This window comes from Heterocephalus glaber, unplaced genomic scaffold (assembly GCF_053883595.1).
Source record: "Heterocephalus glaber isolate CG9 unplaced genomic scaffold, H.glaber_assembly_v1.0 deba00001542, whole genome shotgun sequence".
In the NCBI taxonomy this organism is placed as follows: Eukaryota; Metazoa; Chordata; class Mammalia; order Rodentia; family Bathyergidae; genus Heterocephalus; species Heterocephalus glaber.
Window position 1 is genome coordinate 152,778 of NW_028258335.1, and position 14,677 is coordinate 167,454.

Consider the following 14,677-nt stretch of genomic DNA (forward strand, 5'->3'; position numbering starts at 1 on the left):
GCATAGAAAATGGCAGTGAAGTGTCCCATGAAAGAGGCAGGTAATGGGCATGGTGCTGCTGTATCAGACCGGACTTTGTGCTTCCAAAGTACACTGTTCATTGTGAAACAGAAGATGTCATGGTTTGTTTTTAATTGTTAACACTTCCTTGGGTTTCCCATTTTTAAGCTGTCCATTTCTTCAAATCTCTTTTCAAATGACACACTGCATTACAAATGATGGCACTTAACCAATGTGGCATTTTCATATTTACACCAACAAAAGAAATTTACAAGACATAATAGCATACAATCTTGACATTTAGTAATAGCAATAAAACATGAAGGGCATCCATTTTATTTTTTTCTGTACAAACTATCAGAACATAACTTTATTCACATTAAAAAAATCATCTTTAATTTGATTCGACCTACACATTCCCCATCTCATTTCACCCATTTCTCAAACCTCTCGTCACATCACCCACACCTTCACCAGACTATAGAATCTACAAGTAATTAGATCTAACACCCAAACAGAGCTTAGAAAGTCCTCTCCCAAAAGTTTTCTTACTTCCCTGAAAATTCCTCAAAATGAAAAAAAAATATGCTCTTCCCTCATTCCTTTTCATTTCATCTTCAGATCAGCATGACGGACTTTTCCTCTCCATCCAAACAAGGTTAGAAAGAAAGTTCCTCTGTCGAGCAACCATCTTGACGCTACACCCATGAGTCGGGACCCTGGGTACTGTTCTGCTCTATAGGAAGGTCGTTTAGTGGAATAAAAGTCTACGTAATTTGTGGTTGATTTCAGTCCATACTGTGTTGAGTAATCAGTAGAAGCTGGAAAGTGAACTCGGTCATCAAAATAAGGATCTTCATAGCTATGAGGAGACTGCAAATACAATCTGTATGCATCAGAGTTCTTTCTGTTGGAGTCATCTTGACTATAATAGAGCTGTTGATGCTGTAGCCATCTATTTCGTTCTCTTGCTGGTGAGGAATAGGAACTGATGTAAATTGGTGAAGGTTTGCTGGAGCCTGACTGAATGATGGGTGACATCTGTTGGTTGGTAGTGGACAAGGAAGGGTGTGATTTGAATCGGTCTCGCTCTAACATTGACACAGGTGTAATAAAATGGTTCTGATTCCACCCACCCTTTTTATAAATGCTCCGGAGGTCCCGATATTGCCATAATGTATTCAAGACCTGGGCTGCTGCCTTCACCACTTTCAGAGAGGATCTGTCACCTCTGCCTTTGGTTATGTTCACCAGCTTCTCTATGCCTCCCGAGTCAGCCAAGGCTTTTGCATTCTCCATGTTTTTGCTCGTCACCTCGTGCAGAGCACAGCAGATGGCCACCATCGTCTCGTCGGACAGTATGCTGGGGCCGTTGCCACCAGGGAGCCGGTTGACCAGGTCTCGCATGGCGTATTTACCTATGAGCTCCTTGTTGCGGACATCTAGAGCCATATTCCTCAAGGCAGTTGCCACAGAAGAGACAGCTCTATCGTTATCCATCCTCAGAAGTTCAACAAGGATGGGGAGCCCTTTTTCTTTTCGGACAGCTGCCCGGATGTACGCTGCAAACTTCCAATTTCCGGCAGAGAGGTTCTGGAGAGATCCAGCGGAGCCTTCCAAGGTGGCTGGGTTAGAGCTTTCTGCTAGAAGAGTCAGATATGGTTTTACCACCGATGGATGCCACAACATCTCAACCCCTTTGGGGGACTTTGACAGTCCTGGGATAGGACCAACTCCATCCCATTGATCCTCTTGTGGAGTTCTCTTTCTCTTTTTCTTCTTTTCCCCCCAGCAGCTTGGCTCAGAGTCTTTGCTGGGAGACTCTTTTCCTAGTAAGTCATCCAGTTCGTTCAGTTCAAGCAGCCGGGCCTGTGGGACCTCCAGTTCCAGCCGATAGGACAAGTTCCTCAGGGTGCACACGCAGTTCTCCACTGTCTTGCTGTCATAGTCAGATGTATTCACACACGTGTGGATCACATACAGCAGCGAGTCTACCAGCCCCTCACAGGATCGCATTTGCCTCCGGGCTTCCCCTGCAGAACTGAGGTTCCTCAGGCAGCCTGTCGTGTTACGCAGAACTACTGAAGTCTGAAATTTAATTTTATGATCATCATCAAAAGAAGAGTTATTCCACCCAGAATGTGGGACAATCACAGTGTTTGTTAAGGTTGAGAGAGCATCTCGAATGATTGTCATCTTTACGGCATCACATGAGGATAAATTCCAGAGAACTCCTGTAACAAGCTCCCTTACTTCTGCATCAATAGATTTTCTCAACAGTCGTAACAAGGCAGGTATCCCACCAACATTCTTCATTGCTATTTTATTTTCATCTGTAGACTTGCCAAAAACAAGGTTTCGAAGGGCACCACAAGCATTCTTCTGAACTTCCAAAACTCTGTGGTCCAAAAGATCAACCAGATGCTTGATGCCCCCTAGCCTATACACCTCCATCTTCACTTTGTTGTTGCCGAAGCACAGGTGTTGCAGGTAGGCTGCTGCGTTTGCCTGGACTGAGGGAAACTGGTGCTGCAGCATGTGAATGACTTCAGGCAACACGGGATCACGCCAGGCAAATTCCCTGGGGTCTTTCTGAATGCTGTCTATCAATGGGGACCTAGTGGTGCCATCATCAGCACGTGCTGCATGCTGAAGTCTGTGATAATTGCACCCTTGTACTCGGTACTGTATTGGCCTGTAAGGGTCCGCGTAGGTAGCTGATGTGTTCAGAGCATAATTATTTCTTTGGTATGTAAGGGTACTTCGTCGACTGGATGTCCTTTGTAGATTTCCAACACCTACTGAGCCGGTGCGATACAATGCTGTCTGTGATCCTTGGAGCTCCACGGTTCCATGGTTTGGACTGCGGTACACTGGGCTATAAAAAGTCCTCCCTTCATATATAGGAGTGATGTGCAAGTCGGGAGACACAGCTGAACAAAGGTCTTTCCCACGCTGACTGTGCTGACTCGCATAGGAACTCCGTAATCCCGTCAAACTGTCTGGCCGAGGTGGAACCATCCTTTCGTAAATGTCATACTGCTGCTGTCCAGATTGCTCCATGTCATGAACAGTCCTTTGCAGGGAAGGTCCCAGATGCTGTGGTACGGCAGTTATCCCTGAGCGTTTGGGAGACGACGACCCCACCTGGCCTTGGGATGGGGAAACTACTCGAGTCTGTGCATCTGTCAGGGTCAGTGGTGACCCCACTCTGGTGATGGTTTGGTACTGAGGGGTTGGTCCGTTGGGATTGGAGGTCTGTCGGGAGGTGACTGACCCAATCCACCGCACAGCTGTTGGGGAGGCGGGTCTCTGTGAGTACGGAGAGGCTGCCCGCTGAGCAGGTAAGGTGGTGGAGGAATATGTGCTGGGGTTCAGAGGTCTGGAGTCGGTCACTGATGGAGAGCCAAATCCACTACCCACAGAAGCTCTCAGTGACCCCCTTGAAGGAGACTGTGCTCTAGATGGAACTGAACTAACTCTTCTCATGGCCCGACTGGCTACTGATGGCTGAACCGGTGTTTGTCCTTCAGCTCTGGAACTCCTCACCAAATGATTAGTGGTTGATCCTATGAAAGAATGGTGCTGTCTATTATCTGTCTTGCTAACGTTCTGGTTGTTGTGGAAACTTCCCGCTTCCTGATATCCACTATCGGAATAAGAATTCATTTGGAATAAGAATTCATTTGCGTTGAGCTTCTTGAGTTATCCAGTGATCCCTCGCTTTCATGGAGAGATGTCTGTTCTGGGGAATAGAGGGTCCCTTGTTCTGGCTCCGCCCTGATGAGATAGTTGTTGGGATGGACAGCGTCACAAACTCTAGGTCTGCTTACGCCAGTATTTGGCACATCTGTTGGTCTCCAAGGAAATGACTTCTCAGTTGAGCTGTTGCTGGCGATGCTTGGTGATTCTGCTCCAAGCCTACATCTTTCTAGTTGACTGGCAACAATCTGCCTTTCCACTTCCAGTTCTCGGGTGAGTCGTTTTGAAACTGAAGCTCCTGCTCCTTCACGGAAGCTAGAACAGTGGTGGCTGTGGTCTCGGGTTCCATGCCTGGGCCAGTGGAGGCAGCTTCCTGGTGGGTCTGTGGTTGCCCCTCCTCCGCCAGTGAGGCTTGCTCAGGAGTTGGCATTCCTCTTTTCAGCTTAGGCAGCGGCCGTCATGACTCCTGGGATCAGGGACATCCATGCCGCTGTGGGGTCGCCGCTGCGGCAGCCGAAAAAATTAAAGTGTGGCTGCAGAGCGGCTGCCCGGCCCTCGCCCGCCCCCTCCCCCGGGGGCGGGGGCGGCGGCGGGGGCCAACTTGCGCCTCTACTCCGTGCCCATGGTGCCGCCTCCGCGGCCGGCGTCGACGCGGACTCAGCCCCAGAGCCCCCTCTACTGCCCACAGGCCGCCACCGTCGCCCGCCCAGCCGCCAGCCCGCCTGCCCGGACAGCCCCCGGAGGAGTATTTTCTAATACTAGTTTAGCAAGATGTTAGTAAGTGCTCCAAAATCTTGGGAAATACTACATAATTTTCCAGTCACTATTTCCCTTGTGAATTAGATGACTCTTAATAGTTATTGTGAACTATAGTGATTATATAAAACATATAGGAAAAAAAAAACATATAGAAAAGGAAATATGGAAATACCAGATACTTATTTTGAATTTAGGGGAAATCTGTGAAGACGCCTCAGTGTTTTGATTCCCCTGTGTATGTCCTCATGCTTGATTATATGCTTTGGCTTCGGAGGCAAGTTGCATAAATGCATTCATATGACTTCAGTTTCTTCTCTATCTGGCCTAATAGAGTGACTTTCAAATAAGATTATGATGTCCATAAACCTAAATTCAACAGTGGAAACTTCTGAGTCACTTAAACTATACCATGAAGTAAGAGCTTCCCTCTTAGTGCTTTTTTTTGGTACGAGGGATCGAACTCAGGTCCTTGCACTTGCAGGGCAGGCGGCAGAACCACTGGGCTAAATCCCCAGCCCCCTCTTAGTGCTTTTTTAAAGTATTCTTTTTAATTCTCAGTGTTCTATAACAAGGGAGTACAGTCCTGTGTCACTTGATGGGGCCACAATCTGACACATGCACAGCTGGGCAATTTCACTGTTTGTAGACATCACAGAGCACAGCTACACCTGCACAAACTCAGCTTAGGGTCAGCAGGGACCCCACTTGGCTATGACTGAAGCGTTGTGACACATCACACTTAATAAAATACCTTGTGCCTGGAAAATTGCAGTGTTTATGCCAGTTTCCAGTGACTCCCAGTAAACTTTTATCTGACATCCAGATCTTGGTTTTCATAAAATCACACAGGAACTAAAACCATAAACCCTTGAGTGAATTTTGCCTGAGGCCCTGACTGGATGTGTTGCTTCAGGCCTTTCAGGTCCCCAAGACCACTTCCTGGCCTGTCATCCAGCTCACAGGGTTTAAGGAGAGAGAGAGCTGTTAAGTACCTTGTGCCTTGGGATCCAAGTCTGTGCAGGTTGTTTATTTGATTTTTTTTTTTTTTTTTTTGGTACCAGGGATCGAACTCGGGACCTTTCGCTTTTGAGGCAGGCTCGGGAAACACTGAGCTAAATCCCCGGCCCAGCCCTGTTTATTTGACTTTTTGAGGCGGGGTCTTGCTATGTAGTTTAACTGGCCTTAAACTATGTGGTATGGCAATCTTCTTGCCTCAGCCTCCAGAGTCCTGGGATTAAAGGCATGTGCCACCATACCCGGCTTCAGGTTGCTTATAAAAAATGTCACCTCCTATCTGATACTCCCTCCATTTACAAGATTCTCATGAATTTAGGATTATCACCACCCTCTTAAGTCATCTGATACCTCCTATGAACCCAATAAATAGTGGCTATGCAAAAAAAAAAAAAAAAATCACCTCCTAACAATGCATGAAAGTAATTGGCAGTGACTGAATATGCTTCTGCCACAGTCCCAACATCTTAACTTTTTTTTGGTACCGGGGATTGAACTTGGGACCGTGTGCTTTCGAGGTAGGCGCCAGAACCACTGAGCTAAATCCCCAGTCCCCAACATCTTAACTTTTAATTGAATTAAGAAAAAGAATTTTTTTTTTTGAGACAGAGTCTTGCTATGTAGTTCAGATGCCTTGAACTCACTGTTGTAGCCCAAGCTGTCCTCCCCAACTCATGGTGATCTTCCTGCCTTAGCCTCCCAAGTGCTGGGCTTATAGGTGTGTGCCACCATGCCTAGCCCTTTAGGCATTACTTTTTAAAACATTAATATACACTGTTATATTGTTGATTTAGCTGATCTAAGATTCCTATAGTCAGTGTATTAAATACTATAATCTTGGTCTTCCCCCAAATAATTTGCTTATAAGATGTTGGGAGACACTGAAAACTTCATAAAATATAATAATGTAATTTATAAATAAAATGACTGCAGAAATTTTTTTCAGAAAAATTTTTTGTAGACAATGTAGAAAAAGCTTGATTAAACTCCTAAAATTAAAAAATCCTGGGACACACACAGCTTCTCAAGAGGTATCAACATCTACACAGTCCCTTTTCAAAGTCTCTTGGTGCTGGGCATGGAACCCAGGGCCTGACACATGCTAGGCAGGCACAGTACCATGGAGCTATGGCCCAGCCCCAAAGACTCTTGATGTAAAAAGCTCTCAGTTCTGATTCCAAGCAGTTGATCTGTGTTCAAAATATGATACTTGATGGCAAAGAAGAGGATCTTTTAAGAGTTCTTGTGTAGTTTGGATCTGTTTGAGGGTGCTGGACTGAACAAGCACAGCCCACAGAATTAAAAGTTTGGACACTTAAATGTACAGGATCACACAAGACAGAGAATTCTGAAGATTTACGCCAGGCCTTTTTGATTGGAAAGTTCTCGTTTGTAGGACTTTTGTCTTTATTTTCTTTTGTGGCCATGTCTTTGTCTTCCAGTGCTCGAGCAAGCATGTAACTAACTTTTCTCTGATGAGCCAGCGCTTCTTCTTTATCATTCAACTGCATGCACAGAAATTTAAAAGGTACTCATTAGTCCACAAGCCACAGAATATATTCAGAAGAGGAGTAGCAGCATTTTATCAAAATAGTCAACCCTGCATCTGTAAAGTCATTGACATGAATTGTCATCTAATTCCCAAACATTATGCTTCACTTAATTAAGGATTTTTTTTTTTGGTACCACGGATCAAACTCAGGACTTTGCACTTTCGAGGCGAGGCAGGCAACGGCGCTGAGTTAAATCCCCGGCCCTAATTCAGGATTTTTTTGTTTTTGTTTTTTGAGACAGGGTCTCACTGTGTAGTTTAGGCTGGCCTTGAACTCACTACACAGCCCATGCTGGCCTCAAATTTGCAGTGATCCTCCTGCCTCAGCCTCCTGAGTGCTGGGATTACAGGCATGTGCCACCACTCCCAAAAGGATTTGTTTTTAAGAGAAAAAAACAGAAGATGGCATTATTTTTGCTGAAAATTTTATAAGTCTAGATCTAGAGGGGAAATATATATATATATAATATCTCCCTGCATGCACTTATTTCTAAGGGAATGGTGAAGTTACTAACAGTCTTTAGAGTTAAGTATGTTCAAAACACCTGAGCGAGGGTCTCAGTTCAGTTGAGGCATCTACCGAGTGATGATTACAAGACTTGAGTTCAGGGTGTGTTTGTTGATGATGAAAGGACCTGGTGTGGTGCTGCGCCTTGACTCAGATGCCTGAGTAACAGTGGGTCTTGGCCCAAACTGTCTGTGTAATGCAGTTGGCTGGACTGTTACGGGAGCCTTCGGAGGTGGAGCGAAGCCCTGACAGGAGAGGAGCGTGGGCAGAGACGTGGGAAAAGCATGCCGGGAGTGTGAGGAGAGGACCACCATGGATTGGAGAATGGTGCCCCAGCTGGGTGAGGGCATCAGAGGCAGTACAAAGAAAAAAATGCCAAATGAGTAGGAAACAGATTAATCCCAATCTTTAACAAAGACAAAGCAAAGGTACTAACCAAATCTATGAGCATCTTAAAGACTTCTTGAGGATTATCCTGGTCTTCAGGCCTCTTAGAACTGTTTTCTGAAGGCAGCATACCCAGCAGTTTCTGCCCTAACGTCTTCTTACTCCTTTGTGGTTGATGTCCTAAAACAACATGAAAATCCAACTAAGGGCCGGGGATTTAGCTCAGTGGTTTCACCACCTGCCTAGCAAGCTCAAGGACCCGAGTTCGATCCTCGATACCAAAAAAAAAACCCAGAAAGTCCAGCCGAGACAACAATCCTTTCAGTGATGACTTCCAGAAAAGAGGTAACTATGGACAAGGCTGGTGGACTCCTAATCAGCCCAGGGTTGTCCTCTCAGGAGACACTCAGACAGGAGAGCAGACAGCACAGAGCCGAAGGGGACATGCAGGTGATAGACAGGGCCGCTGTGTCAGACCCAAGGCTCTACCCTGCCTTACAGCACAGCCCTCTTTAGGGCCACCTTGTGGCTATGTGAGAATGCAGTTGGGTCACTGAGTCACGGACTTTGGGAACAGCCAGAAATCCAGATTTGTATGTGAAATCTCCCAATTTTAAATGTGACCCACTAACCCACATTATTTGAAAAGACCACGTATACCCAACAGAAATGTCTCAGGCCACAGAGGCATCTGAACCATGCACCCTGACTCAGAGCCCCATACTAGGTTCTAGATGAGCTTTCCTAGCTTCATTTTCTTTTCCTCTAAAATGAAAATACTATTACCTGCTTCTCAGGGTGCCTATGCCATGGAATTCTAAACCCCTGAGCTGTCAGGAGCAGGGAGTCGCTCTCTAGTATACAGAGTTTCTCTCCCGGAGCTGGACAGTGGTGGTTACACAGCTGTGTGGATACCTGATGCCACTGAAGAACAGTTCAAATGGTGAACTTCTTGCATACTTTTATCGACGCACTTTCTTTGTTTTTTGGTACCGGGGATCAAACTCGGGTCCTTGCGCTTGCGAGGCAGGTGCCGGAACCACTGAGCTAAATCCCTGGCCCCTTGCATACTTTATCACAATGAAAAAAACAGTTGTGGCATAGTATTAATACTCTACAATGTGACATCCATATACTGACCTTCATGTATAGAAGCAAGATAATTTGTAGAAGGTAAAAAATGTGAAATTATATGAAGGAAATTTTGAAAATGATTTGTAATAGTTCATAATTGATCTTACAGACAACTAGAGCATATGAGGGCCAACCTCCTCCCTACCCAATCCTAACAGACCACAGTGCCTTGGGCTCGGACTGCAAGGAAAAGCCAGAGAAGCTGATGAACTCTGATGATAAGTGAACCTGTCTTTATGCTACATCTAAAAGAAGAATATGCTTGTAACAGCTCTGAAAACCTGAGCTGCCACAGCAAAAGCAAAGTTCTTACAAGTGTTCTGAAACATAAAATAACCTATAACAATCACCCCACACTTCTTCAGATTGTTGAAAGGAGTCAAAATCCTGTCACCTAGAAATTTAGAGCTATTGAGCATGGACTTGTAAAAGCTTTAAGAAGTGACTCAATTATCTTATGGTGCTGGGGATTGAACCTAGGACCTTGTGCATGCTCAACATACACTCTACCACTGAGCCACACCCCCAGCTTGTGTCAGCTCCAATTCCTGCAGTCTCTCCCAGGGCCATACTGAAACACAAGGCATGGGAGGTGCACCTCTAGAATCACGTTTTCTGTGGTAAATTCTTCAGGTTTGTCAGTAGCTGAGTATGATACTGTGACAGAAGAAAGATAAAATGGTCTCTGTGCCCTGGTTCCTGACCCAAAGCTCCTAAAACCCTTCTAGATAAAAGATAAAAACCCTTATGAGGAGAAACTTTTATTCTAATAGTTGGTCTTTGACCCAGGTTCCTAAGACAACTCCTAAGACTGCTGTGCTGTAATTTCCTGAGTGACAGGAGTATCTGACACAGCTCCTAAATCTCCTGGAATCTCCCGGGGAAAGAGCATCTTGGGTTCTAGTGATGATCTTGGAGGGGAGAAGGGCTGGAGGTTGAGCAGATCACCAGTGGCCTGGATTTAGCCCACCTGGCTCTTCATCTGCATCCTTCGTGACATCCTGTACCATGTACCAGTGAATGTGTTTCCCTGAGTCTTCTGAGCCATCCTAGCAAAGCTGGAGGAGGGGCCACAGGTCCTCCAGTTTGGTCAGGTAGGTGACACCATACTACTTTTGGCTGCCCTCAGAAGTGCAGGCCTTCTTACAAGACAGCTTTTAAACCATGGGATCTGACTACAGGGGGAAATTTCAGGGTTGAGCTAAGCCAGCTGGGTGGTGTCCAAAGGAGAACTGGTTGTTTGCTGTATAGGGGCTCTCCCCCATCTTGTGTCAGAAGTTGTGGTGAGTGGGATGTGAGAGCAGAAAAGACACTTGTGTTTTTCCTATCCCTTCTGCTGAGAAAGACAAGAATTCTAGAATCTAAAACAAACACTTAGGTGGGTGTGACAGCACACCCCTGAAATCCCAGCACTGGGGAGGCTGAGGCAGGAGGATCACAGTGAGTTCAAGGCCAAACTAGGCTACATAATGAGTTCAAGGCCAGTTTGAACTACAAAGTGAGGCCCTGTCTCAAAAAAACAAAAAGAGCAAGGCTAGAAACAATACCTAATTTCAAATCATCCTGCAAAGCCACAGGAACAAAAACAGCATGGCATTGACACAAAAACACACATGAACCAGTGGAACAGAATAGAGGACATGGAAACAAACCCATGAAACTAGAGCCATCTGATTCTGGACAAAGAAACCAATATCAAGTTGGAGAAGATGGACTCTTTTAACAAATGCTGCTTGAAAAACTGGATATCCATGAAGAAGACTGAAACTAGATCCCTTTCCCTCACCCTGTACAAAATCAACTCAAAATGGACCAAATACCTAGGTATATGGCCTCTAACTTTGCTTTCTTTTTACTAGTACATGCTTTCAGTACACAGTGACTACATTCATCATGGGGAGTTGGTCCATACACATAACACATCTTATCTTCCCTCCCTCCCTCAAGACCTCAAACTTTGAAACTGCTAAAGGAAAACATAGGGGAAACACTTGAAGCCTTAGGCATGGGTAAAGACTTCCTGGATAGGACACCAATAGCACAGAATATAATAATAAGAATCAACAAATAAGACAACCTCAAAAGAAAAATAAAGGGCCGGGGATTTAGCTCAGTGGTTCGGGTGCCTGCCTTGCAAGCATGTTAGATCCCCGGTACCAAAAAAAAAAACCAAACAAATAAGACAACCTCAAATTAAAAAGTTTCTAAGGGAATCAACTAACTGAAGAGACAGCCTATAGACTAGGAGCTATTCTCCCCACAGGATTAATATCTAAAACATATAAAAAGCTCAAAAAACTTAACATCAAAAAAATCAAATAGCAGGGCTGGGGATTTAGCTCAGTGGTTCCACCGCCTGCCTATCAAGCAGAAGGTGCCGAATTAGATCCCTGATATCCCCCTAAAAAAAAAAAAAATCAAATAGCAAGCCACACGTGGTGCACACCTGTGATCCCAGCACTCCGGAGGCTGAGGCAGGAGGATCACAATGAGTTGGAGGCCAGCCTGAGCTACATAGTGAGTTCGAGGCCAGCCTGAACCACATATCAAGACCCTCTCTCAAAAAATACAGCTTAACAATAAGTGGGCAAGTGGACTGAACAGATATTGCTCAAAAGAAGTACATGGCATGCTGGGAAGGGGAAGTAAAAACTAAGGTTCGATATGTGTATATATCAATTCTCCAAAATGTGTATATACATTCTCCAAATACGCAATTCTCCAAATTACATATTGCAAAATATACTGTTAAAGTATAAATGGCCAATAAGTATATGAAAAAAATGTTCAAGGGCTGGGAATTTAGCTCAGTGGTTTCGCTGCCTGCTGTGCAAGCACAAGGACCCGAGTTGGATCCCCAGTACCAAAAAAAAAAATGTTCAGTATCTTTAGCCATTAGAGAAATGCAGATCAAAACTACATTGAGGGTGGGGATGTAGCTCAGCAGTACAGTGCTTGCCTAGCAAGTTCAAGGCCCTAAGTTCAATTCCGGGTACCAAAAAAACCCCAAAAAACAAAAAACCAACATTGAGATTCCATCTCATCCCCAGTCAGAAAGGCTATCCTCAAAAATGCAAAAAAAAATGCTGATGAGGATGTAAGAGAACCCTTCAACACTGCTGGTGGGAATGTAAATTAGTACAGCCACTGTGGAATTCAGTATGGAGGTTCCTCAAAAAACTAAAACTACAGGGACCGGGATTTAGTTCAGTGGTTCCACCTGCCTCGCAAGCGCAAGGTCCTGAGTTTGATCCCCGGTACTAAAAAAAACCAAAAAAAACACCTAAAACTAAAACTACAGCCACCTTTTGATCCAGTGATATGACTTCCACATACACACACATGCACACATACACACTCAAAGTCACCGTACTATAAGGATACCTGCACACTCGTGTTTATTTTGGTGCAATTCACAATAATCAAGATATGGAACCAGCCTAGATGCCCATGAACAGAAGAAGGACAAAGAAAATGTGGTAGGTATACACAATGGGGTATTATTCAGCCCGAAGGAAGAACAAAATTCTGGAGTTCACAGGAAAATGGGTAGATCTGGAGACCATCATGTTGAGCAAAACAAGTCACATTCAGAAAGACAGATATTAAATGTTCTCTCTAGTATGTGGAATCTAAAATGATGGCAAGAAAGCAGCAGGGAGACTATGAGACAAGAGGGAGGAAATAAAAGGGAAGGGAGGGAGCAATGACCGGCCATGGAGGGAGTGGATATGAGCAAAATACACGCATTGAAACCCCCTCCAAAGAATGTGAACTGGAGGAGCAGGGGAGGCGTGAAGATGATCAAAGTATGTTATGTACATGTATGAATCGGCCAGAATGAAACCCAGTAGTCTGTATAACCAATTTTTAACCGGTGAAAATTTTTTTAAAAATTAAAAAGCCTTGTCTACATAGCCTCTCACTGCAGCGTGGGGTCCTTCTCCCCGAGGTCAGAATGGAACACGCTTTCCAAAGATTCCTTTGACCTTGCTAGCCCTCCTTTTCTTCTCCCGCCTCTCTTCCCTCCACCTCCATCAAAATAAACCCGTGATCGGGCCGGGGATTTAGCTCAGCAGCACAGCACCTGCCTGGCAAGTGCAAGGTCCTGAGTTTGATCTCCGATACCAAAAAAATAAATAAACCCGTGGTGAGCTCTGATTTCCAAAGGGATCCGCCTTCAGCTGACAACACAGCCCACCAGAGCTGTCCACACAGGGTACCTGGGCAAACCAGTCCAGCTCCGACCCAGGGCCGGGCTGGGGAGGAGACTTCCGAAGACCTCGGAGTGCTGTCTGGCAGGGCGGGATCCTTAGGGTCACCACCGCTTCCTGCGTGGACCATGCTAGCTTTTTTCCCCTGGCGAAATCACCCACCTTCCGCTTCTATCAAGGGAATTACTATGGAAGACAGTTACATAAATACCGATTTTGTATTTATTATAAATTATTGTTGAGCCATTTATTTTCCCAATGGGCTCTGAAAATCTTACATCAGAAGACACTTTTAGGATTTAATTTCAGGACAATGTGAATGCCGTTTTGGGAATGAAAGTTATAAAACATTACATTTTCCCTTTTTGCCCTAATAACCACTCTTAAAGTTAGAGCTTTTGTGGGCATAGTGGTGCACACCTGTAATCCCTACACTCAGGAGACTGAGGCAGGAGGATCACCACAAGTTCAAGGCCAGCCAAAACTACATAGCAAGACCCTATCTCAAAAAACAAAAAAGAGAACTTTTATGATTTGTTTTTACTGCTTTCACAGTTCCAATTTACTACTTATATTTTAATTATCCCATATTAGGGGAAATCAATGAAGCTAAAATTTACAATTGGATTATATACTATTATTAATATAGATTATTGGAAAGAAATATTTCAAATACAATTGACACCTATATTGATGGTTTCATTTTTAATAAGGTGGTTATTAATCCTGAAGTTCATCTGAATGTGAGTTAAACTACTTTAATCCTTCTTGACTGATAAATAATTTCATAACTTTGGTTTTTTCAGTAGCGTGAACTGAACCTAGGGCCTTTGTAATGAGCTACATCCCCAGCCCTTTTTAAAAAAATTACTTTGAGAGAGGGTCTCACTAAATTGCACAGGTTGGGCTCGAACTTGTGACCCACCTGCCTCAGCCTCCCAGAGTGCTGAGATTACAGCCCTGCACCACAACTCTCAGAAAAATAATTTCATATAATTGTCATTTTAAAGCAGTATGAATTCTACTGAATAATACTGATAAGTGAAAATTGATACTGACTACTTAGAGAAACTGAAACTTCTAAAATAACGGCTCCTTTGTTTATTTTGGAACATCTACTTCAAAGGTAACTATCCTCTCATGCCATTTTTATATACTTTGTCTACATTAGTAGAATACTACTCAAGTATAGCCATGTACTTTTTTTTTTTTGGTACCAAGAATCAAACTCGGGACCTTGAGCATGCGCAGCAGGCGCTGGAACCACTGAGGTAAATCCCTGGCCCTGGCCATGTACGTTTTTTTTTTTTTGCTTAAATAAGAAAATAAGAGAGGTTTATTTCTCTTAGGTAATGGTGTTGAAGTGGGCTGGTATGAAGTGGTGTGTGAGGCTGACCAGAGACCCAG

At 44.4% G+C, this 14,677-nt stretch overlaps 2 protein-coding genes and 1 pseudogene across 7 annotated transcripts in view; 1 reads left to right on the forward strand and 2 right to left on the reverse strand.

The window, feature by feature from the left end:
• Cdk7 (cyclin dependent kinase 7) overlaps nt 1-11,237 on the forward strand; it is a 67,602-nt gene extending 56,365 nt beyond the window's left edge. Inside the window, exon 12 of the mRNA XM_087189488.1 lies at nt 9,166-11,237. Within this exon, the coding sequence (XP_087045614.1) occupies nt 9,166-9,173 (8 nt within the window). The 3' untranslated portion in view covers nt 9,174-11,237. The remainder of the gene's footprint in view (nt 1-9,165) is intronic.
• On the reverse strand, nt 39-4,243 carry LOC101702333 (plakophilin-4 pseudogene; annotated as a pseudogene).
• The window catches only part of Ccdc125 (coiled-coil domain containing 125), a 37,496-nt gene continuing 28,306 nt past the window's right edge, over nt 5,488-14,677 (reverse strand). For all 6 annotated transcript variants that reach the window (XM_087189484.1, XM_087189482.1, XM_087189485.1 and 3 more), the window contains 2 exons: nt 7,972-8,102; nt 5,488-6,980 (listed from right to left, as the gene is read on the reverse strand). In XM_087189484.1, the coding sequence (XP_087045610.1) occupies nt 6,672-6,980; nt 7,972-8,102 (440 nt within the window). In that variant the 3' untranslated portion in view covers nt 5,488-6,671. The remainder of the gene's footprint in view (nt 6,981-7,971; nt 8,103-14,677) is intronic.